Source organism: Colletes latitarsis, chromosome 11, assembly GCF_051014445.1.
Source record: "Colletes latitarsis isolate SP2378_abdomen chromosome 11, iyColLati1, whole genome shotgun sequence".
In the NCBI taxonomy this organism is placed as follows: domain Eukaryota; kingdom Metazoa; phylum Arthropoda; class Insecta; order Hymenoptera; family Colletidae; genus Colletes; species Colletes latitarsis.
The window spans coordinates 10698412-10722503 of record NC_135144.1 but is presented as its reverse complement, the minus strand read 5'-3'; the positions used below and the strand labels follow the sequence as shown (position 1 = coordinate 10722503).

The 24092-nt window shown below is 33.8% G+C and overlaps 1 protein-coding gene across 1 annotated transcript in view; it reads left to right on the top strand.

The window, feature by feature from the left end:
* The window catches only part of LOC143348260 (laminin subunit alpha-1-like), a 218853-nt gene that overhangs the window by 28063 nt on the left and 166698 nt on the right, over positions 1-24092 (top strand). The window contains exons 4-10 of the mRNA XM_076778275.1: positions 5014-5244; positions 16974-17210; positions 17786-17947; positions 19427-19723; positions 21865-22125; positions 22987-23234; positions 23317-23551. Of these exons, the coding sequence (XP_076634390.1) occupies positions 5014-5244; positions 16974-17210; positions 17786-17947; positions 19427-19723; positions 21865-22125; positions 22987-23234; positions 23317-23551 (1671 nt within the window). The remainder of the gene's footprint in view (positions 1-5013; positions 5245-16973; positions 17211-17785; positions 17948-19426; positions 19724-21864; positions 22126-22986; positions 23235-23316; positions 23552-24092) is intronic.

The following is a 24092-nucleotide window of genomic DNA, read 5'->3' as shown; positions in this document are numbered from 1 at the left end:
TTTCAACGCACTTGGCACGATGACACGATGATTGGAATCTGGATCGACGAATCGGGGGAAGATTTATCGGCGTGAAATCGACGATTCTTACTCGACCCTTCGTAAATTCGATGACAACGTTCAAACGAATTCCTATCGTTTAGACGCGATTGAAAAGTGTTTTTAAAAGAATTATATTTACGTAGTCTTTATCCAATTTTAATAGATGCTTTGTTCTACTCACATCGTGAAATTTTTTTAAAATTATACAATAATTTTTAAATTTCCTATAAATGCAGTTTTGTTACACATTTAATTTCGATATTATAACAAAATTTATAGAAAGCAAATTTCAAGCAAATTCAGTCACCATAACCATCAATATTAGAATTCCTATTTTTTTTTCAAGTAAAATTATTTCGATGAATATTACGATCGATATTATAAAACAAATTTCAAGTAAATTCAGTCACCATAACCATCAATATTAGAATTTCTAGTTTTTTAGATACAATTGAAAAGTGTTTTTAGAAGAATTATATTTACGTAGTTTTCATTCAATTTTAATAGTTCCCTTCCTCTGCTCGCAAAGATAAATCGTGGAATTGTTTTTTAAATTATACAATAATTCTTTTTTTTGTTAGGCTATGTTTTTAAAAGCCGCCAAGACTTCCAGGAATGTTGTAATCAATAGAATTATAAAAATATTTATAGAAAGTAAAGTTCAAGCGAATTTAAACATCATAACCATCAGTATTAGAAGTCTTAGTTTTTAGATACAATTGAAAAGTATTTTTAAAGGAGTTATATTTACGTTTCGGTAGTTTTCATTCAATTGTAATAGTTCCTTTTCTCCACTTGCAAAAATAAATCGTGGAATTTTTTTTTTAAATTATACAATAATTCTTTCTTTTGTTAGCCTATGTTTTTAGAAGCCTCCAAGACTTCCAGGAATGTCGTAATCGATAGAATTATAAAAATATTTATAGAAAGTAAAGTTCAAGCGAATTTAGTCATCATAACCATCAGTATTAGAATTCCTAGTTTTTTAGATACAATTGAAAAGTGTTTTTAGAAGAATTATATTTACGTAGTTTTCATTCAATTTTAATAGTTCCCTTCCTCTGCTCGCAAAGATAAATTGTGGAATTTTTTTTTTAAATTATACAATAATTTTTAAATTTCCTATAAATGCATAAAGATTCGCAGTCTTGTTGCACATTTAATTTCGTTATTATAAAAATATTTATAGAAAGCAAAGAATTATCAAGCAAATTTGATCACCATAATCAGCAATATTAGAATTCCCAGTTTTTTAGATACAATTGAAAAGTATTTTTAAAAGAATTATATTTACGTAGTTTTTATCCAATTTTAATAGTATCATGTTTCCCTCCACTTATAAAAATAAATCTTCGCGGAATTTTTTAAATATTATACTATAATTCCTTTTCTCTTAAATCATATTTTTAAAAACCTCGTATCTTGTCCTTCAAGTAAAATTATTTCAATGGACATTATAATCGATATTATAAAAAAATTTATAGAAAGCAAATTTCAAGTAAATTTAATCACCATAATCAGCAATATTAGAATTCCTATTTTTTACATAGAATTGAAAAGCATTTTTAGAAGAATTATATTTCCGTAGTTTTTATCCAATGTTAATAGTTGCTTTCTTCTACTTGCAAAGATAAATCGTGGAATTTTGTTAAAATTATACGATAATTCCTTTTGCCTTAAATTATATTTTCAAAACCCTCGTATCTTGGCTTCCAAGTAAAATTATTTCAATGAATATTACAATCAATATTATAACAAAATTTATAGAAAGCAGAGTTCAAGCAAATTTAGTCACCAACAACAATCGATATGGTACTTTTGCAAGAACGCAAAGGCAACGTATCGATGATACTAATTTCGTAGGCGATGACCCTAGCTGGCGTCGCGAAGCGTCGATCTAGAGTTAGGTTCGTGCAACGTCTACGCAAGATCCGGTCGAAATTCATTGTCGCAAGACCATAAACTGTCCGCGAAAGTGAGTCAAGAGCTCACGGTGGGGGGAAATTAGCGGATTTCTCGGAAGACCGGCAGATAATTAGAGCTTATAGCCGTGCACCCGAGATCGGTTTTGTACAAACTGGAAGGTGGATGAGAAAAGGAGAAGGACGGAGATATCGGTCGTGGATGTAGCGGAAAAGGGAGAAGGAATCGATGATACAAAAACGGCGATCCCTACATTCCGGCCATGTATGGCTCAGGCTGACCTTATATGGTGCTATCACGTACGCACCTCTAGGGGGGGTTTTGCCAGCTTTACGCTTCTGTACGCGGGTAGAACTCGAGGGGGGAAAAAATCGGTACCCGAGGAACGGGGAATCGACGGCCAACCAGAGGAATCGGTGTTCAGAGTTCGAGAACCAGCCCAAAAGGGATTTCAAAACTCTCGTAACATCGATTACGGTTGAAATACCTAGGAACAACGGAAATTGTTTGCAACCAGAGTGCAAATGTTCATGCATTTATGGGAAATTTCAATTCCCAAAGAGAATTATTATAGTTAAGATACGAATTATTGTATTTAAAGGTTGAGACAACCACTTATAAAGCTCCAATTTCTTCAATTCTGATAATTCAATTACCAATAATATTTTTTAAATTGGCTATGAAAGTTTGAAGCAAAGAAGAAAAATTTCAATTAAAACTTAATGTAATATAAAATTAGAAATTAGGCTTGGCTTCATTGAGGAAATTTCATAATTTCAATACGTTATGCATATAATTGATCATCAGTTCTATTAATAAAAATACGAATTTTCATAAAGATTCGCTGTCTATTTATATACTATTATTTAAAATCGGTTTGTATTGCGGTTCTATCATCGATTTGATATCGGTTTTTGGTACCACAATGGGATCAGAAAATTATTCTGTCAGTCGAAGTTTCGACATTTTGAAATTTTTATTTGAAAATTGTTTAAAACTATTATTGTAATCTCTTTATGCCACAGTTCTACGATCGGTTTTGGTATCGATTCCATTTTGGTACCACAATGAAATCAGAAAATTATTCTGTCAGTCGAGGATCCAACATTTTGCAATTTTTTATTTGGAAATATATACAGGGTGTTCAGCCACCCCTGGGAAAAATTTTAATGGGGGATTCTAGAGACCAAAATAAGACGAAAATTAAGAATACCAATTTGTTGATGGAGGCTTCGTTAAAAAGTTATTAACAATTAAATTCAAAAATTTCAAATCGTTCTGGAAAAATTATTTTTGGTTGCAGGGGTCAATTATAAGCATTTTTGGTGAATAGACATATCCCTAAAATCCTACCCACTTTCGAGAAAAAAAATCAGTTAGGTACTGAAACTTTTCGGTGAGAAAAAAATTTTTCAAATCATTCTAAAAAAATTATTTTCGGTTGCGGGGGTCAATTACAATCATTTTTGGTCATTACACATACCCCCGAAATCCTACGCACTTTCAAGAAAAAAATTCCTTACCGAAAATCTAATTTGAGACCAGAAATGGTTCCCTGATGCGAATCTTTAAAATGTCAGAACTCCTGAACGGATTGGACGATTTTAACGTTTAAAAAAGCAAACTACTCGTATTTTAGTGGAGAATATGTACAAATCGCAAAAATATTCGAAAAGTTGGTCCTTGACACCGCAAAATGAGAAAACCCCCCAAAAAATGATCAAATTTTCAAACAGCCATAACTCCTACGATAGTGAATATATTTCAATGAAACTTTTTTCTGAAGTAGAGCTCATGGGTACCTACAAAAAAGTATTAGACAACTTTTCTATAGGGTGTCAAACAAAATTACTAAAACAAAAAAAACGAGTTTTTAAGGAAAATCGACAGGGGGTAGGTGCCTAAATTTTTCGACGGAAAAAAAAAAATTTAAAATCGTTCTGGAAAAATTATTTTCTGTTACGGGGGTCAATTACAATAATGTTTGATGAATAGACCTACCCCCGAAATCCTATCCACTTTCTAGAAAAAAATTCAGTACGAGCGGAACTTTAAACGTTAATAACTTTTTAACGAAATCTCCATCAACAAATTAGTATTCTTGATTTTCGTCTTATTTTGGCCTCTAGAATCTCCCATTAAAATTTTTCCCAGAGATAGCCGAATATTCTGTATAACAAAGGTTCGAGAAATTGTGATTTATTAGAAAAATTAATTATACCGGTTCCTCAGACTTGAATAATAGTTCAAACCCGTATATTATATACTTAATGATCGTATGTTATAATTTAAATCGCGACTTAATGTTGCGAGTTTTAATAGAACGATGTCTGGCGCCTCCGCGAGTAAAATAAGCGTGAAAAGGTGAACGTTTGATAAAAAGAATCAAGTGTAGAAAAGTGTAGGTTCGTGCATTCCGAAAGCCGTGTAATTTTTCCGTATTAGGAGCCGCTTATACCCATTTATAGGACTCGTTTTCTTAACGCACAACGCCATTCGCGAATGATTTACTCCTTCGGACCCATTGTCAGCGTTCTTCAGAATTTACTACCGTAACCAAGCGTTTCGATTTCTCGCTGCTCGTTGCTCACGCGCTAATCACTCGTGCTGTAATTTACGTTGATAAGCGTACAACATCGGAGCTTGTCAAGTATAATAAACCTGAAACCTACAATATCACTTACCATGTGATTATTTTTATTTAGAATAGAATTAACAGCAATGCAGATATATTATATTTATATCGACGAATTTTTTTTCAATTAAAAAAATCATATACACGAAGATTTTGGATTAGAGCTAATATTTCAAGAGACTTTACTTTTGTTAAACAGTATCGTCCAAAAATATTGCAGGAATTGTATAAATTTACAAAAAATACCAAAAAAGATCTAGATCTAGAAGCGTGGAAAAGAATTTTTTAAGGCAGCTTCGGTTCGAACGTTCTCCTTTCGATTTTCTAAAGAGAAACTGGACGCTTCGACAACGCGATCCTGTGACATTTGTGTTTATGAAACGGCAGGCTCGTACAACGATTTTCCTTTGTAGATCCATACTCACCTGGTGAACGGCAGACCTGGTGCCCTGAATCACAGCACGACCCTTCAAGAATTCACTAAGGCTAAATACGTACGACTACGGCTTCAGGGTCTTCGACGGAGCGGAGAGGCGATCGTGGATAAAAAACGAGCCTTCTACTCGATAAAAGAAATTAATATCGGTGGAAGGTGTTTGTGTTCCGGACACGCGGCTCGGTGTCGCTACAGCGTTCAACACGGGGTAAGTGGAACGATTCCTTCAACTTTCGTAATTAATAATCCAAATAGTATAGCAGAAAACATAAAATTCTTAAATTTGAAATTTGTAATGCTAAATTATAAAAATTTAAAGTTTTTAATCTCCCATCGTTCGAAATTTCTTTCTAGTCAAGCTGCAATTTGGATACTTTGACCGATATTTTGTTTCTTTCTAAATAATAAAGATATCCAATCTGACTAACGTGTAGCAATTTTCGTGACAAATAATCCGTATAGTATAGCAAAAAACGCTGAATTATAAAAATATGAAATTTTTAATCTCACGACATCCGAAATTTCTTTCGATTAAAACTGCAATTTGGATAGTTTGATCGCCATTTTGTTCCCTCCTGAATAATAAGTATCTATTAAAGCTAACGTATAGCAATTTTCCTAACAAATAATTCGAACAGTATAGCGAAAAAACAACAAATTTTAAAATTTGAAATTTTTAATCTCACGTCATCCAAAATTTCATTCGATTAAAATTGCAATTTTGATACTTTAATCGCCATTTTGTTCCCCCCTGAATAATAGGTATCTATTAAAGCTAACGTATAGCAATTTTCTTAAGAAATAATCCGAGCAGTATAGCGAAAAAACAACAAATTTTAGGATTTGAAATTTTTAATCTCACGTCATCCAAAATTTCATTCGATTAAAATTGCAATTTTGATACTTTAATCGCCATTTTGTTCCCCCTTGAATAATAGGTATCTAATAAAGCTGACGTATAGTAATTTTCGTGACAAATAATCCGAACAGTATAGTAAAGAACACTAAATTACAAAAATTTGAAATTTTTAATCTCTCGAAATTTCTTTTTATTCATGCTGCTATTTGAATACTTTGACCTACATTTTGTTTCCCCCGGAATTGTAAATATCCAATTAGACCAACGTATAGCAGTTTTCCTAACAAATAATTCGATCAAACACCAAATTTTAAGATTTGAAATTTTTATTATCTCGTTACTCAAAATTTCTTTCGATTAAAACTGCAATTTGGATAATTTAATCGCCATTTTATTTCCCCCTGAATAATAGATATCTAATAAAGCTAATGTATACCAATTTTCCTAACAAATAATCCGAACAGTATAGTAAAGAACGTTAAATTATAAAAATTTGAAATTATTAATCTTTCGTCACCCAAAATTTATTTAGATTAAAACTGCAATTTTGATACTTTAACATTTTGTTTCCCCCTGAATTGTAAATATCCAATCAGACCAACGTATAGCAATTTTCCTAACAAATAATTCGAACAAACACCAAATTTTAAGATTTGAAATGTTTATTATCTCGTCACCCAAAATTTCTTTCGATTTAAACTGCAATTTTCATAATTTAATCGTAATTTTGTTCCCCGCCTGAATAATAGGTATCTAATAAGGCTAACGTATAGCAATTTTCATGACAAATAATCCAAACAATATAACAAAAAAGCAAAATTATAAAAATTTGAAATTTGTAATATCTCGTCACCCAAAATTTCTTTCGATTAAAACTGCAATTTGGATAATTTAATCACCATTTTTTTCCCTCCTGAATAATAAATATCTAATAAAGCTGACGTACAACAATTTTCGTGACAAATAATCCGAACAATATACCAAAAAAGCTAAATTATAAAAATTTGAAATTTGTAATCTCTCGTCACCCAAAATTTCTTTCGATTAAAACTGCATTTTTGATACTTTAAAATTTTGTTTCCCCCTGAACAATAAATATCGAATTAGACCAATGTACATCAATTTATTCCATCGAACGGTTAAAATTTTTGTTTCGAAATATTTCTAATACGGAAATTTTATTCGTATAAGAATTTTGCCCATCCATAGTTGGAAGTCCAGATTAGGAAACCTTTAACAGATCGCGAGCTGCAGGATTCTTACGTACGCGTTATTAGTTAGGAGTGGTGCCATAATTTCACGTCTCGTAGAAACAGTACAGTATCCCGTTAGGGTTGGGTCTTGCAACAGCAATTAATCTGAAACCTTACCTATTTAGTACTGTCTACTTTTCCGCGGAATTTTTCTCCCCGTTCTATATTTACAATCGTATCAATTACTAATGGTCATTAGCAACTTGCTCTAGCCAGATCAAATGGTTGATAACGTCCGTGCAATTTATAATTACATGCAGCGTTATCATTACTTATCTCTTCTGAACGCAAAGATTATAATTCGAAGTCAGTATAATAAATTTTGAAATATTCACGTTTCATAAAGGAACGTGTCTTTTTCATAAAAATGATATATTGATAATTCGCTGTTTTATCGTTTCGAAACAACACAGAGACTCTCGTCGATCGAAAGGTTGAAATTTAAAAGAAGAACTCGATAATCGAAACAACTAATTAAACACGTCGCGCAACGGAAGCGAAAAATGTATAAAACGAATCGTCGAGCTCTAAAGTTAGATTTCGCGAATATCTCCGATTCGAGGGGGCAGCCTCCGAGGACCAGGGAATAAATCCGTCCGAAGTGCCATAAACTTGTCAGACCTTTGTCCGCCATCGCTGCTAATGGCAGGATTGCCTTTTGCTTCGAAGCTGACGTTAGAAAGCCGAACTCTCCCCTCCTCGGCGCAGAAACTAGCGTACATAACATTAAAGTCAGTCGAGATTTTCGAATGTCATTAGTTTTTTCTCCCATGGCCCATGTTAGATCTTCCACGAAAGGTCGAGGATCTCTGTGCCAAATGGAAGAAGAGAAGAAAAGAAACTTGTCCCAATTTGGTAGCATCGATAAAAAATTAACTCTGAATGCAACAATCCAAATTTAAAGGGGGAAAACAAAAATAATATTAACGAATTTTGTTTACAGCCTTGCAATTATAAAAGTTTACAATTTTCTGTGTTATTATTTGTTTTAGATAATATTTTAAACTTTGTTTAATATAATACCTTCTTCTTTAAAATTTAATACTTCATTCAAATTCGAAGAGAAATCATTTTATTTGAAAAACTGAAAGTTTGATTAAAAAAAAGTATTACACGTACCTCTATAAACGATGCAACTGTTATTCGAAATAATTTTCGTAAAATTCATGAGTTATTTTAAGTCGTAATATTACGAGACCCTGTGTATATAAAATATGAATCATTTAATCAGAACAAATTTTCTGTATTTTTTTGCAATAATAGAAGCCATTGCAGGTAGTCTTCTGCCATGGAAAATGATTTCTCCTTAATCGTAAGCCTCAAACCACGATTGCGTAGTTCAGAGAAGACAATGTCGGAGATGTTATTTTTTTCGCGGATGAGATTTCCCGCGAAGGATCGCGCAATCGCTGAAATAAGGATCCCTGCACACTATTAGCATCCTCGAATGGACATTCGCGAAGTCGAGTTTTCATGACAGCCGAACAATCGGTGGCCTCTCAGGATGAGGAGAACTTGTACTCTCGTTAATTGTTGCGAAACGTTTCCCCGTCGAGCATTAATCAGCTTCGCGATAGCCTTTGAGACGCGGTAAAAATTGCAAAATTATTGGTCGGTGTTCGCGTCAAAGGACCCGTTGATATTCTCATAGTTTTCCCTCTTGTTCGCGAGTCGCCTGTTTCCAGGTGATGAATGCTCGTTGAACTCGAGATATTATCAAGTCGATCGCTCGAATAGAATTTTAGTTCAAGGATCTCGCGACCGTAGAAACAGTCGCGAACCTTCAATCGTATTTCAAATATTTTTAAATCAATTCTATAATGAACCTTATTTTTCCAAACATGCATCTGTCTATTGAGGTAAATTTAATAAATTTCAAATATATTACAAATTATAATATTTTTTAGAAAGATAAAATAGTCCCAAAAGAAATGTTTGAATTTTAGTTCAAGGATCTCGCGACCGTAGAAACAGTCGTGAATCTTCAATCGTATTTCAAATATTTTTAAATCAATTCTATAATGAACCTTATTTTTCCAAACATGCATCTGGCTATTGAAGTAAATTTAATTAATTTCAGATATATTACAAATTATAATTTTTGTCAGAAAGATAAAATAGTCCCAAATGTAATGTTTGGTCAACTTGAATTTGAATAAACGTTCTTCTGATCGTGTTTTGATCGACCTAAACGCAATTTCTACTTGTTTTAATGTTTTCGAGCGACGAACGATCGCCTTTGATTTCGAACAGCGAATAACGAGGCCCCTGGATCGTCTAAAAAATTAATCCGGGTCGCGATCGAGTGGCGATTGAGCGTTTTTACGGATCGTTGATTTTATACCAGATCGATTAGAATCGACTTTTGGCGATGCACACCGTGGTAAATTGAATTAGTTTTTGGGCGGGTCTGGTGCGCGATGCATCTCGAGGATTGGCACGTAGACCGAATTGCGATCGCATTGCTGAATACAGAGCCATCGACGGAGCATTTCAAATATTTCCAGTTACGTCTCAATCGATCTGTCATCTTCGATCATAACGTTTGCAAGCTTGCTATATTTTATATCGGAAACACTGTCTCTGAAATTTTTGTGAACAATTCTGGAAGCAAAATTGCGCCTCCAATTCTGCGTTTCGAAAATATTATGTAAATAAAATTCGAAAATAAAGCTTTCCCAGTAATAAAACAATAATACATCTTTTACTTTCAACGCAGTTTAATGAAAAAAATTAATATATTATTAAATACTATCAAAAAAGTTAATTTTTCTTTTCTTGAATCCCCAATTAGCACTCCAAAATATATATCAAAACGTTGAGCGTTGCAATAGTGTACTTATTGTTTTACAATTTATTTACAATCGCGTTTTAATCAGATGTTACAAACTATAATATTATATTTCTAATTTTGAACGTTTCTTTTACATAATGAGATCTTCGTCGAGCACAAAATTGATCGTGTTTGTTCCGTAAAACAATGCACCAATCAGGTGTCTAATTATTGATGGTTGCGTAGACGAACGAGAGCATTAATTAACTCGCTGATACATCGGTGTCACTAAATCATCCGATAATAAAGATGTACTTATTAATTGTTCTCGCGATGCGCCTATTCTTATGAATGACAGTAGTCATTCATGAAAGTACAATAGGCTCGTTATATATCGTAAAAAGTGTGTGTTACGATTGGCTGTTCCCATCTGTGACTGCAGGATATCTCCGAGCTACAATGCAAACACGACTCCGTGTGTCTTATCATTTATGGACTCGTAACTCTAGTTGTACTATTATTACACACAGGAAATCGTTAATATTTTACTGAAATATTACGACCATTTCTCCTTCGATCGATTAAAATTATTGTATTCATTTTATATTCGTGTAGGAACTGGAAATCAATTAAATTTTACACATTTTACAATTGAAATTGTTATCTAAAAAATTAACGAGCACTCATCGATACGTAAGATATTGTGTATTTAATTTATTAATAACAGAATCATTCCAGTTACTGAAATTCTAGTTCGTAATTAAAGATAAGCAATTTGAAAGGGTCTTCTTGGGGATGGTAGTAAATTCGAAACTTGCATAATGGATAGAAAATGGAATAGAGGGGTGCAAACTTTGCTGGTAATGTATATCGCGGAAGAAATGCCTGGAATTTCTGTCAAAACATAAATGGAGAAGCATGCCCGATAAATTTAAAGATAGAAAACACGAGTTTAAAGCAACGCGTGTGGCTTCATTGTGGCTTTATGTTGCGTCACATAAAAGAGGAACTGTACATACGTCGTCTAGCGCAGTGTCTCTCAAACTGAAATTAACAGAGTCTTTGCAAGCTCTAAAAACAAACATTTAAACATACGTACATGATAGAACGCTCGAAGCATTTTATGCTAATTAAAAACGTCCGTCAAGAGGCTGGAAAGCTCAGAAGCTTGGCACGACTGAAATTTTCTTCGTTTATTCGTTTATTCATCGAGTAATAGTAAATTTCATGTATAGTAAATTTTTTGTATAGATCTCCTTAACCTCTTAGGCACGATGCGCCACTATAGTGACTTTGGCGGATGTCATTTTTTTGAACGACGCGCCAGTATAGTGGGTCAAGATAGTAGCTCACTCTAGTGGCCAGTTCGCTCACTGTTTGAATTAAATGATCGCTTTCATATGTTTTGTTTCACATTATTTTTGCCTTCAAAACGTTTTATAACAGTGTTAACGATATACAGACAGAATATACAGTCTTTGTTTTTGATATGTCAGTGTCACTATCATTCCAATGAGGACGCGCCACTATAGTGGGTCAAGCTAGTGGCTCACTCTACTGGCCAGTTCGCTCACTGTTTCAATTAAGTGATCGCTTTCATACGTTTTGTTGCACGCTATTTTTGCCTTCAAAACGTTTTATAACAGTGTTAACAATATACAGACAGAGTATACAGTCTTTGTTTTTGATATGTCAGTGTCACTATCATTCCAATGAGGACGCGCCACTATAGTGGGTCAAGCTAGTGGCTCGCTCTACTGGCCAGTTCGCTCACTGTTTCAATTAAGTGATCGCTTTCATACGTTTTGTTGCACGCTATTTTTGCCTTCAAAACGTTTTATAACAGTGTTAACAATATACAGACAGAATATACAGTCTTTGTTTTTAATATGTCAGAATCACTATCATTCCAATGTGGACGCGCCACTATAGTGGATCAAGCTAGTGGCTCGCTCTAGTGGCCAGTTCGCTCACTGTTTCAATTAAGTGATCGCTTTCATACGTTTTGTTGCACGCTATTTTTGCCTTCAAAACGTTTTATAACAGTGTTAACAATATACAGACAGAATATACAGTCTTTGTTTTTAATATGTCAGAATCACTATCATTCCAATGAGGACGCGCCACTATAGTGGGTCAAGCTAGTGGCTCACTTTAGTAGCCAGCTCGCTCACTGTTTCAATTAAGTGATCGCTTTCATACGTTTTGTTGCACGCTATTTTTGCCTTCAAAACGTTTTATAACAGTGTTAACAATATAAAGACAGAATATACAGTCTCTGTTTTTGATATGCCAGTGTCAGTGTCATTCCAATGTACTCGCGTAGAGAACAGCCATTGTCCCGCGCAAAATTCAGTCCTGCCTGAGAGGTTAACTACGAATAACAATTGAAGGAGTACAGACAGTTTTATTTGTAAGCCAAATAGTAAGAATTTCGTGACATTGTTCGATAGAATTGTTATTAAATACTGTTAAATAAATCGTTTTTAAAATTTTAAAATATGAACGCATTTTTATTTTGTAATGCAATTTTGATGCACACCGAGGAGGTAGTAATAAGGGAGTTTGGTAATTTTTCTACGTGGAGGATTCGTCAATGATTATTTGTTTAAGGGAAGTTTGAGAAACACTGGTCTAGTGAATCACAGGCTCTACACCAGAGTGCTCGATATTATTTATTGGCATGATAATGGTTATCCTATGTGCATGCATGCAACCGCATGCAAGTCGTTCGCGCTGCAACAGATAGCCAGGCTCTCTTTTCGATAGTCTTCCTCCAACGCTATGTTCGACGATTAAAGTTGCACTTAACGAACAAACTAGTAATCAATTATCGGACGCGTCGAATAAGTTTTTGAAAAATCCATTCTTGTGGAATTTTCAGAAAGTGTTTTATAACCTACGATCTTAACAAGCAAATAGTATATTCGAAATTCACGATCACACGTTTTTCATTATTTTTGCAATGGTAGATAGATATTCCTACAAACTGGAATATTTCACACCATAATTATGCAAAAATCACTTTCTATTTCAAATTATAGTAAATTATTGCTGTTCAACACTAAAATTACCGAAGTGATCGAAATGATTCCTAATTTCTAATAAGAGTTGTAAAAAATTTACTCGACTGGATTTTTAAAAAATCGTAGTTTTCTACAAGAGAAAAATTTTAATGGGAGATTCTAGAAGCCAAAATAAGACGAAAATCAAGAATATAAATTTCTTGACTGAGACTTTGTTAAAAAGTTATTAACAATTAAATTCAAAAATTTCAAATCGTTCTGGAAAAATTATTTTCGGTTGCGGGAGTCAATTACAATCATTTTTGGTGAATAGACACACCCTCGAATTCCTACCCACTTCTGAGAAAAAAATTCGAGTAGATGGACAAATTTTTCGACAAAATTAAAAAATTTTAAATCGTTCTGGAAAAATTATATTTGGATACGAGGGTCAATTACAATCATGTTTGGTCATTACACATACCCCCAAAATCGTACGCATTTTCGAGACAAAAATTCCTTACCGAAAATCTAATTAGGTGCCTAAATTTTTCAACGAAAAAAAATAATTTCAAAATCGTTCTAAAAAAATTATTTTCGGTTACGAGGTTCAATTACAATCATTTTTGGTGAATAGACATACCCCCGAAATCCTACCCACTTTCTAGAAAAAAAATTGAGAAAGTGAAATTTTTCGACGGAAAAAAAAAATTTGAAATCGTTTTGGAAAAATTATTTTCAGTTGTGGGGGTCAATTACAATAGTTTTTGGTGAATAGACATATCCCCGAAATCTTGCGCATTTTCGAGAAAAAAATTCAGAACCGTCGGAACTTTAAATGTTAATAACTTTTTAACGAAGCCTCCATCAACAAATTGATATTCTTGATTTTCGTCTTATTTTGGCCTCTACAATCTCCCATTAAAATTTTTCCTAGGGTTGGCCGAACACCCTGTATATTTATTCAAGTATCTATCTTTTTAATTTCTTTGGTTCAAACAAATACACCATAGTCATCAATAGTTCTAGTGTCGAATATTTACAAATATTTCCAAAACATACTAGATACTTCTTTAATTGAAATAAGATTCTATTTAACCTCTATACGAGCGATTCCATTTGCCTTGGACTTGGCCGTGCACTAAACAACAATTTCACGGTTTAATCTATGAAACGTCAGCGCCCACCGCGTTCGCGGGAATCCATCTTTGATCCATTACACTCGATCGCATAAAATTCGCAGGCCAATTGAGCTCCATGCGAATTAATGTCCTCGATAACGACACCGGTTATCTTAACGTTCCTATAAATTTCAAAATGTCACAAGGGGGCGATTGCACGCGTACAGTGCAGCCAGATAATGTCTATCGCGAAACATAAAGAAGCATCTTCGGTGCACGTTGCTTATGCGATTTATAAACCTTGCGGGGTTAATTGATCCAATAGTCACGGAAAAAGTATTCGAGACCAAAAGTGTAATATCCTTCTCTCTATCCGTTACTTTTAAAAAATTTTGTTTTCAAAAATCTATCATTTTTGTTTGTTACCATTCCATTTGTAATTTTTAAAATTTAGAGTTTGAGAAAATTTTAAATACAAAATTCTCGGTTTCAAAGAGTAAATACAAGTTTTCTTTTTATTTGCTTAAGGTTAATTTCATTTATTTAAATTGCATCAATCAAAAATGGTATATTTAAACTTTTTTAACATTTCGATCCGGCGTTGTTTACCTAATTCATGTTAAAATTACTTTTCATTAGCACTCTATTTGCATTCTTTTGAATTTAAAGTATCGATTTAAGAAAATTTTAAATACAAAATTCTCGGTTTCAAAGAGTAAATACAACAGTTTCCTTTTATTTGTTTAAGATTAATTTTATTTATTTAAATTGCATCACTCGAAAACTGTATATTTAAATTTTTTTAACATTTCGACCTCGCGTTGTTTACCTAATTCGTGTCAAAATTACTTTGTACACCAGTGGAGCTTCCCGTTTATCGAATAAATATAAATAAAATAAAAACAAGGTTTACTTCATAGTCGAATCTTGGAGATCGAAACAATATAATAAAATCAGGCGTTTTAAAAATTCTCTCTGCGTTAGTTTCGTAGTCGATAAAATCGAAACGTTTCGATCTCGAAGATTGATATCGATCGTCTACTTTTTTGATCGATTTGTTTGAAACCAATCGTGCAGTAGGGGGGGGGGGGGCACGAATCGATCAGTGACGTTACGGAATATGCAGGGTGATTGGCCACCCCTGGGAAAAATTTTAATCGGGGATTCTACAGGCCAAAATAAGACGAAAATCAAGAATACCAATTTGTTGATGGAGGCTTCATTAAAAGGTTATTAATAATTAAATTCTAAAATTTCAAATCGGTCTGAAAAAATTACTTTTGGTTACGGGGGTCAATTACAATCATTTTTGGTAAATAGATATACCCCTGAAATCCTACCCACTTTCTAGAAAAAAATTCGAGAAGGTGTGAAATTTTTCAACAAAATTAAAAAATTTTAAATCGTTCTAAAAAAATTATTTTTGATTGCAGGGACCAATTATAATAATTTTTAGTCAATAGACATACCCTCTAAATCCTAACCATTGTCGAGAAAAAAATTCCTTACCGAAAATATAATTTCAGACCAAAAATGTCTTCCAGAAATTTCATGCGAATCTTTAAAATGTCATAACTTCTGAACGGATTGGACGATTTTAACGTTTAAAAAAGCAAACTACGCGTATTTTAGTGGAAAATATGTACAAATCGCAAAAATATTCGAAAAGTTGGGGCTTGACACCGCAAAATGAGAAAAACCTCCCAAAAATGGTGCAATTTTCAAACAGCCATGACTCCTACAATAGTGAATATATTTCAATGAAACTTTTTTCTGAAGTAGAGCTCATGGGTACCTACAAGAAAGTAATAGACAACTTTTCTGTAGGGCGTCAAACAGAATTATTATAAATGAAAAACGAATTTTTAAGAGAAATCGACAGGTGCTTTCGACGGAATTTTTTGACGGAAAAAAAAAATTTCAAATCGACTTGGAAAAATTATTTTCGGTTGCAGGCGTCAATTACAATCTTTTTTGGTGAAGAGTCATATCCCCGAAATCCTACGCACTTTCGAGAAAAAAATTCCTTACCGAAAATCTAATCTAAGACCAGAAATGGTTCCCTGAAATTTCATGCGAATCTTTAAAATGTCATAACTCCTGAACGGATTGGACGATTTTAACGTTTAAAAAAGCAAACTACGCGTATTTGAGTGGAGAATATGTACAAATCGCAAAAATATTCGAAAAGTTGGTCCTTGACACCGCAAAATGAGAAAAACTCCATAAAAATGGTGCCATTTTCAAACAGCCATAACTCCTACAATTGTGAATATATTTCAATGAAACTTTTTGTTGAACTAGAGTTCATGGGTACCTACAAAAAAGTATTGGACAATTTTTCTATAGGGTGTCAAACAAAATTACTAGAACTAGAAAACGAGTTTTTAAGGAAAATCGACAGGGGGTAGGTGCCTAAATTTTTCGGCGAAATTAAAAAGTTTCAAATCGTTCTAGAAAAATTATTTTCGATTGCAGGGGTCAATTACAATCATTTTTGGTAAAGAGTCATATCCCCGAAATCCTACTCATGTCCTAGAAAAAAATTCGAGAAGGTGTGAAATTTTTCGACAAAATTGAAAAATTTCAAATCGTTTTGGAAAAATTGTTTTCGGTTGCGGGGGTCAATTACAGTCATTTTTGGTCAATAGACATAACCCCAAAATCTTACGCAGTTTCAAGAAAAAAATTAAGTACGGTCGAAACTTTAAACGTTAATGACTTTTTAACGAAGCCTCCACCAACAAATTAGTATTCTTGATTTTCGTCTTATTTTGGCCTCCAGAATCCCCCATTAATAGTTTTCCCTGCGGTGGCTGAACACCCTGTAGAATTCATTGACTCGACGACGAGGTGGAATATTTACGTGACGGTTGCACGGAAATGATTAATAAGGTTCCATTAAGAAAGTCGTATTGTTTCTCAGCATCAAGAATGCGAATGCGAGCGCCACACGTGCGGCGAAAGATGCGAAAAATGCTGTCCCATGTACAATCAGATTCCGTGGAAACCTGGCACAGCTGCGAAGGGCTTTCACTGTGAGAAATGCAACTGCAATGGACATGCAACCTCATGCAGATATGATCAGGAAGTGGCCGATGGAAGAATGTCCATGGACATTCGTGGGAAATTTCGCGGCGGCGGTGTCTGCATTAATTGCACAGTAAGCCCGAATTTCTCAAAAAAAAAAAAAAGAAATCAATTAACCCATCACCGATTTAACGAAACGAATTATCACCGAAAGAACAATTTCTTCACTAGACAAGAGACACGAAACGATTAACTTCACTGTTCGAGATGGGATATCGAACATTCCATTGCGTATTTATAAACATTTTTCTGAAATTTTCACTCCCAAGCTACACCTTGTAATATTATTTGAGCATTTATTTGTTTGTCAATTTATTCGATGGAATAAACGACGGTTTCATCGAATTAAGCGAGTTCGAGTAGCGTGGTCGATATTTTAAAAATTACCACCTGTTCGAGCGTCGAGCTGTGACGACTTTAGAAAAATAAAACGCGCGAACAATTACACACTTCATAACACGATTTTCATTAACAATTATCTCCACACACGCAAACGTGTCAAATGTACACATTTTTGGTCGAAATGAAATCGTGGTACAAATAGCGTTAGAATTAATATTTCAAGTTTATATACGAGAAAGTAATCGTAGTGCATTTTCGAAGCGTAATCGTAGATGGCAATTGATCGTTTGAAACGGTTTGTTGCAGGAGCACACGGATGGAATTAATTGCGAGAAGTGTCAAGATGGATATTACAGGCCGAACGGTCTCACCCCCGATGCACCCGAGCCTTGCTTGCCGTGCAACTGCAACGTGCATGGTAGCACCGGTTACTGCACTCCTGATGACTCCTTCACGCACCTGGGAAAGGTAGAAACACACTCACGCACGTAAAAAAACCGTTAAACACAGTTCGTGTCGATTTAAATTAAATTTGACGAATCGATTGTATCTACAATAAACGCGATTGTACAGAGTATTCAAAAAAATTGGAACCAAACTTACACTAAGTGTTACAGTTCCCAGGATATTCGAATAATAAAACGAATAAAATGACAGAAACTTTCTTGTCTTGAATAATAATAAAACGAAAAAATGACAGAGACTTTTTTATCTTGAATAACAATAAATTCACAAATAAAATAATAGATACTTTCTTATTATCGTGTTCCACCAAGGATCTGTACAGGGTATTGAAAAAAAATTAGAATCAAACTTGTGGTACGTGTTACAGTTTCCAAGATAGTCGAATAATAATAAATTTACGAATAAAATGACAGGAACTTGCTTGTCTTAAATAATTATAAATTTACGAATAAAATGATAGAGGCGTTTTTGTTTTGAATAATAATAAAACGAATAAGATGACAGAGACTTTTTTGTCTGGAATAATAATAAATTTACGAATAAAATAATAGACACTTTCTTATTATCTTGTTCTATCAAGGATCTATACAGGGTATTCGAAAAATAATTAGAATCAAACTTGTTTTACGTGTTATAGTTTCCAATATATTCGAATAATAAAACGAATAAAATGAAAGAAACTTTCTTGTATTGAATAATAATAAATTTACGTATTAAATGACAGAGACTTTTTTGTCTTGAATAATAATAAATTTACGAATAAAATAATAGACACTTTCTTATTATCTTGTTCCATCAAGGATCTATACAGGGTATTCGAAAAATAATTAGAATCAAACTTGTTTTACGTGTTATAGTTTCCAATATATTCGAATAATAAAACGAATAAAATGAAAGAAACTTTCTTGTATTGAATAATAATAAATTTACGAATTAAATGACAGAGACTTTTTTGTCTTGAATAATAATAAATTTACAAATAAAATAATAGACACTTTCTTATTATCGTGTTCCATCAAGGATCTATACAGGGTATTCGAAAAATAATTAGAATCAAACTTGTTTTACGTGTTATAGTTTCCAATATATTCGAATAATAAAACGAATAAAATGAAAGAAACTTTCTTGTATTGAATAATAATAAATTTACAAATTAAATGACAGAGACTTTTTTATCTTGAATAACAATAAATTCACAAATAAAATAATAGACACTTTCTTACTATCATATTCCACCAAGTATACATGATTTTGTTGGATGTCAGGTTGATTTGGGATCTTTATGTGTTACTGACAATTACGCATGTTATAAGGATTAAAATGAACGTATTATCATATTCGTGGTGCAGTCATATCAGAAATTCCTTTTTACGAGCAGATTTCACGGACGAATAAATTAAAAAAAAAAAATGAAATTGATTTGCAAAATGTTACCAGTAATTAAATGATAGACGAAGGAGTTAAACACCTATCGTGTTCTAGGTAGCAGGTGCTTGCGATTGTAAACCCGCCTATTCCGGATACAAATGCGACCAATGCGCCGCTGGATATCGCCAGTTCCCGGATTGCATGCCCTGTCCGTGCGATTCCCGTGGGATTCTCCCGTCCCACGACTGCGAGGGAGACTGTCTTTGCAAGGCGAACGTCGCCGGCGAATTCTGCGACAAATGCAAACCTGGACATTTCGCGCTAACGAAGGAGAATCTCGACGGATGCTTTCCGTGCTACTGCTTTGGTGTCAGCGACCGTTGCAGCGTAGCCAGCCTCTCTTATTCCTCGGTAAGAAATTCTTGAAATTATTTCCCAATATTCTAGTCTCGATCTTAGAAAATTTCCTGCAGGTTCGAAAACGGGAACTTGGATTTTATCTTTGTTAAAAATTTCCTATAACGCTTTGACTGCCAAATGTGGGTGACTTTTCATTAATTCTCAAGTTGAGATGTTGATGGAAATAAATTTGAATTTTGGGTTACGAAACTAAGTACTAAGACAAATTTTAACCCTTCGCTTTCCAATGGCATCGCTACGGCGACAAACATAATATGTATCACAAATAAATTTAAGACTTATTTGTAGTAACACAAACCTAATTGACGAAACAAATGAAGAAATTTAAAATTACAAACATTTAGAAATCTCTCTGGGGGAAAAGGGCAATTTTAATATTCCTTAAAATGGCATTTAAGTAGCCAGTTGCTTTTATTAAAATTACTTCTTGATGTGCAAAGGGTTAATTTATATAGTTTACAATTGTCTGAATCAACGGCTTTGATTTGGCAGTAAACTTGTAAAGTAGAATGACGAAACTTTTAGAAGAATAAAGCTTTAAAGGATGATAGAAAGTAGCCATTTTTGGTTCCTCTAAGTTCTACTATTCTCTAAACGTAATAATTTATGCAAGATGTTCACCAGGGTGATCACCCCTGGGAAAAATTTTAATGGGAGATTCTAGAGGCCAAAATAAGACGAAAATAAAGGATACCAATTTGTTGTTTGAGGCTTGGTTAACAAGTTATTAACGTTTAAAGTGCCATACTAACTGCAAAATTTTTCGGCGAAAATAAAAAATTTTAAATCGTTCTGGAAAAATTATTTTTAGTTGCGGGGGTCAATTACAATCATTTTTGGTAAATACACATAACTCCGAAATCCTAGCCATTTTGGAGAAAAAAATTCCTTACCGAAAAATTTCATGCGAATCTTTAAAACGTCATAACTTCTAAACGGATTGAAGGATTTTAATGTTTCAAAAGGCAAATAACGCGTATTTTAATGAGGAATATGTAGAAATTCTAAGAATATACGAAAAGTTGTTCCTTGACCCCGTAAAGTAAGAAAAACACCATAAAAATGGTCCAATTTTCAAACGACCATAACTCCGACAATGGTGAATAAATTTCGACGAAATTTTGTAAGGAAGTAGAGCTCATGAGTACCTACAGAAAAGTACTAAACAACTTTTCCGTAGCGCGCCAAACAAATTTATTAAAAATCAAAAATTAAGTTTTAAGAAAAATCATCAGGGAATAGGTGCCTAAAATCTTCGGCGAAATTGAAAAGTTTCAAATCGTTCTAAAAAAATTATTTTTGGCTGGGAGGGTCAATTACAATCATTTTTGGTGAGTAGACATACCCCAGAAATCCTACGCCCTTTCGAGAAAAAAATTTGGGTAGATAAACGAATTTTATTAATAATTTTCAACAATAATTTTGTTAATAACTTTTTAACGAAACCTTAATTAATAAATTGGTATTCTTGATTTTCGTCTTGACTTGGTTCTTTCTGTAAGAACACTGCCATCTTGAACGAAAAATACCCAAAATTTTGATAATAATATTGAAGAAATAATTGTGGAATAATAAAAAGCAAACAATCAATGTATAGAATTTGAAAAAAGGTATTTTACTTCTGCTATGAACAAGATATTGCAGTTTAAGAAGAGTGATAAAATTCTTATAACACCCTTTAAAGGATGCTAGAAAATTTTTGATTTCTCTAAGTTTTACTATTTTCTAAACGTAACAATTTCTGTAAACGAATATCGACAGAATTGGTCCTTAATATTTTTTAATTATAACTTGGTTCTTTCTGTAAGAACACTGCCACCTTGAACAAAAATGCCCAGAATTTTGGCAATAATATTAAAGAAATAACTGTGGAATGATAAAAAGCAAACAACCAATGCATAGAATTTGAAAAAAGTATTTTACTTCTGCTATGAACAAGATATTGCAGTTTAAAAAGAGTGATCAAATTTTTATAAGAACACCCTTTAAAGGATGCTACAGAATGACGATTTTTAATTTTTCTAAGTTAATATATATCTAAATATATTTTAATTATACCTTCCTAATAAAGCATTGAAAATCCCATTCATTTTAGGAAACACTGTTCCAAGTATTTCGTGATCGAATTTCAGATATCGTCTTTGGAAAATTGGCTAGTGACCGACATGAACGCGTCGAACGCCATTGTCCCTGTTTTGGACATGGATAATGGTTGTCTGACTGTGGCAACCTTCGAGGTCAAATACGATAGCCTCTTCTGGTTGGCTCCGTCGATTTATCGCGGCAATCGTCTCTCATCTTACGGCAGCAATATTACTTATTCCGTCACCTGGGACTTTATGCGCGGCGACAACAGCGGCGAACCAACCACGGGACCCAATCTTATTCTAGTTGTGAGTATCCAGCATATTACGAGAAGATATTTTAGTCTCCCGGTAGAGAAACAGAGATCGCTTTGACGTTGATCGGAAAATACGACCGTTTCGAGTGTTTGCGTTTCAGTCGTTAAAATTTAAACGCGTAAAATCAGATTATTACTCGATCCTTTAACGATTGTATTTATCTTCCACTTGTCGTGCACGATGAATTAACGCTAAATTTCCCGAAACCAGCCGTTGCCAATTCTTAATAGTTCACTTATAGCCAGATATTTTCACCGTCGTGTTTATATTATCTTGTCTCGTGTCTATTCCTTTCTCTCGTATAACTTTCTCAAAAGCCTTTAACAGAATTAATGTAAAACTGTTTTAAAATGTTTAGAATTTTTCCCATATTAAAATTATCCGATATAAATATTTTTTATTGCTCAGTTAGGTCGAGTCAGAAATTCGGAATTTATATAGAACGATGGACAAGTGGATTTATTTTACCGTTCGAACGATAAAAATTTTATATAAAATGCTGTTTTTTAATGTTTTCGATTTGTCAAGATATCGAATGGTTGTCGAACCACCATCTATGTTTCTTTCTGAAATATTTTTTTATTATTCAGTTAGATGAAATCTGAAATTTGGAATTTATTAGAACGATGGACAATTTATTTTAGCGTTCGAACGATAAAAATTTGAATCCTTGCGATTGAAATTGCTCCATTAAATAAAATGCTGTTTTTTGGGGGTTTGTTTGGACGTCGAGTAACTGTCGAGTCACTCTGTATGTTTATTTCGCTCGTCTTTATTCGTGGATCTCCGAAAGGCAGATTACAATGATTGGTATGTTTGTAAACTTAATCTCGCTGTACCGTTGTTTCTCAGGGTAATAATGGCATGCGAATAGCTCACGGCGAGGAACAATATAATGGCAAGGAAGCAGAGATCAGCGTTCCTCTACGCGAAAACGGCTGGTATCACGTACGCGGGGAGGTTCAAGATATTTCTATCAGATCAAGGAGAACCGAATTTCGCGGAGATCCTGTTACGAGGGTGCAAATGCTGCAGATCCTCGCGGATTTGAAGTTCCTCATGATAAGGGCGCAGTATCATTCCGTGCAGAACGAAGGAAGGTACGACGAACAAACGATTACGAATGTTTTCTTAATTAAGGTTTGAAACTGACTTTACTTTGGTGCCGTTATTTTGTTTCAGTCTGCAGTCCGCGGCGTTGTCTGTTGGAGAAGTGACGGCTAACGGCGAGAACAGCGGTTTGGTCGAATTGTGCGAGTGTCCCGAGGGATACACAGGACTCTCCTGCGAGGATTGCGCGTGGGGATACGTGAAAGTATTCAAGAACGGGACGGATCTTCAAGATCATCCCATGTGCGTGAAGTGCGATTGCAATGGTCACGCGAGTACTTGCGATCTCGTGTTGGGGGAATGCACGGTAAGTACTGTTGCATTAACACTAAACCTACCGGCACTTCGCGTGTACTCATTCCTACCATGATCGGTAAAATGACTTTCTTTTTCTCTTTTACAAGGCAACTAATTTTTGCATTATATGTATAGAAAGTCCTGTTTTGATGTTTATTCGTAAGATATCCTTCTCTTTTATGTTAAAAATTTTTTAATTTTCATCGGGTAGAAGATAAAACGCCCTTGAAAACCAATTTTGTTCCAAGTCGATACCGTAGTTAGTTCTAGAGAAAAAAAACTATTTAAGAAAAAGTGCTGGCTAGTAATTACGCAAACATCATGTATTTGAATTCAGTTTCAATTAAATAAACAATTTATGGTCCAGTTTTATCGTATACTAGTCGTACGATCAGTAGGAATTGCTGAAACTTCTCTGGGTATGTAGAGTCAAAGTAAATGTTAAAACAAACATAGAAGACAACATATATAATAATAGTTAATATGGTCATCGGATAGGGGATGAAATGCCCTTTAAAATAAGCGTTTGTACCAGTCGATAGCTTTATTAG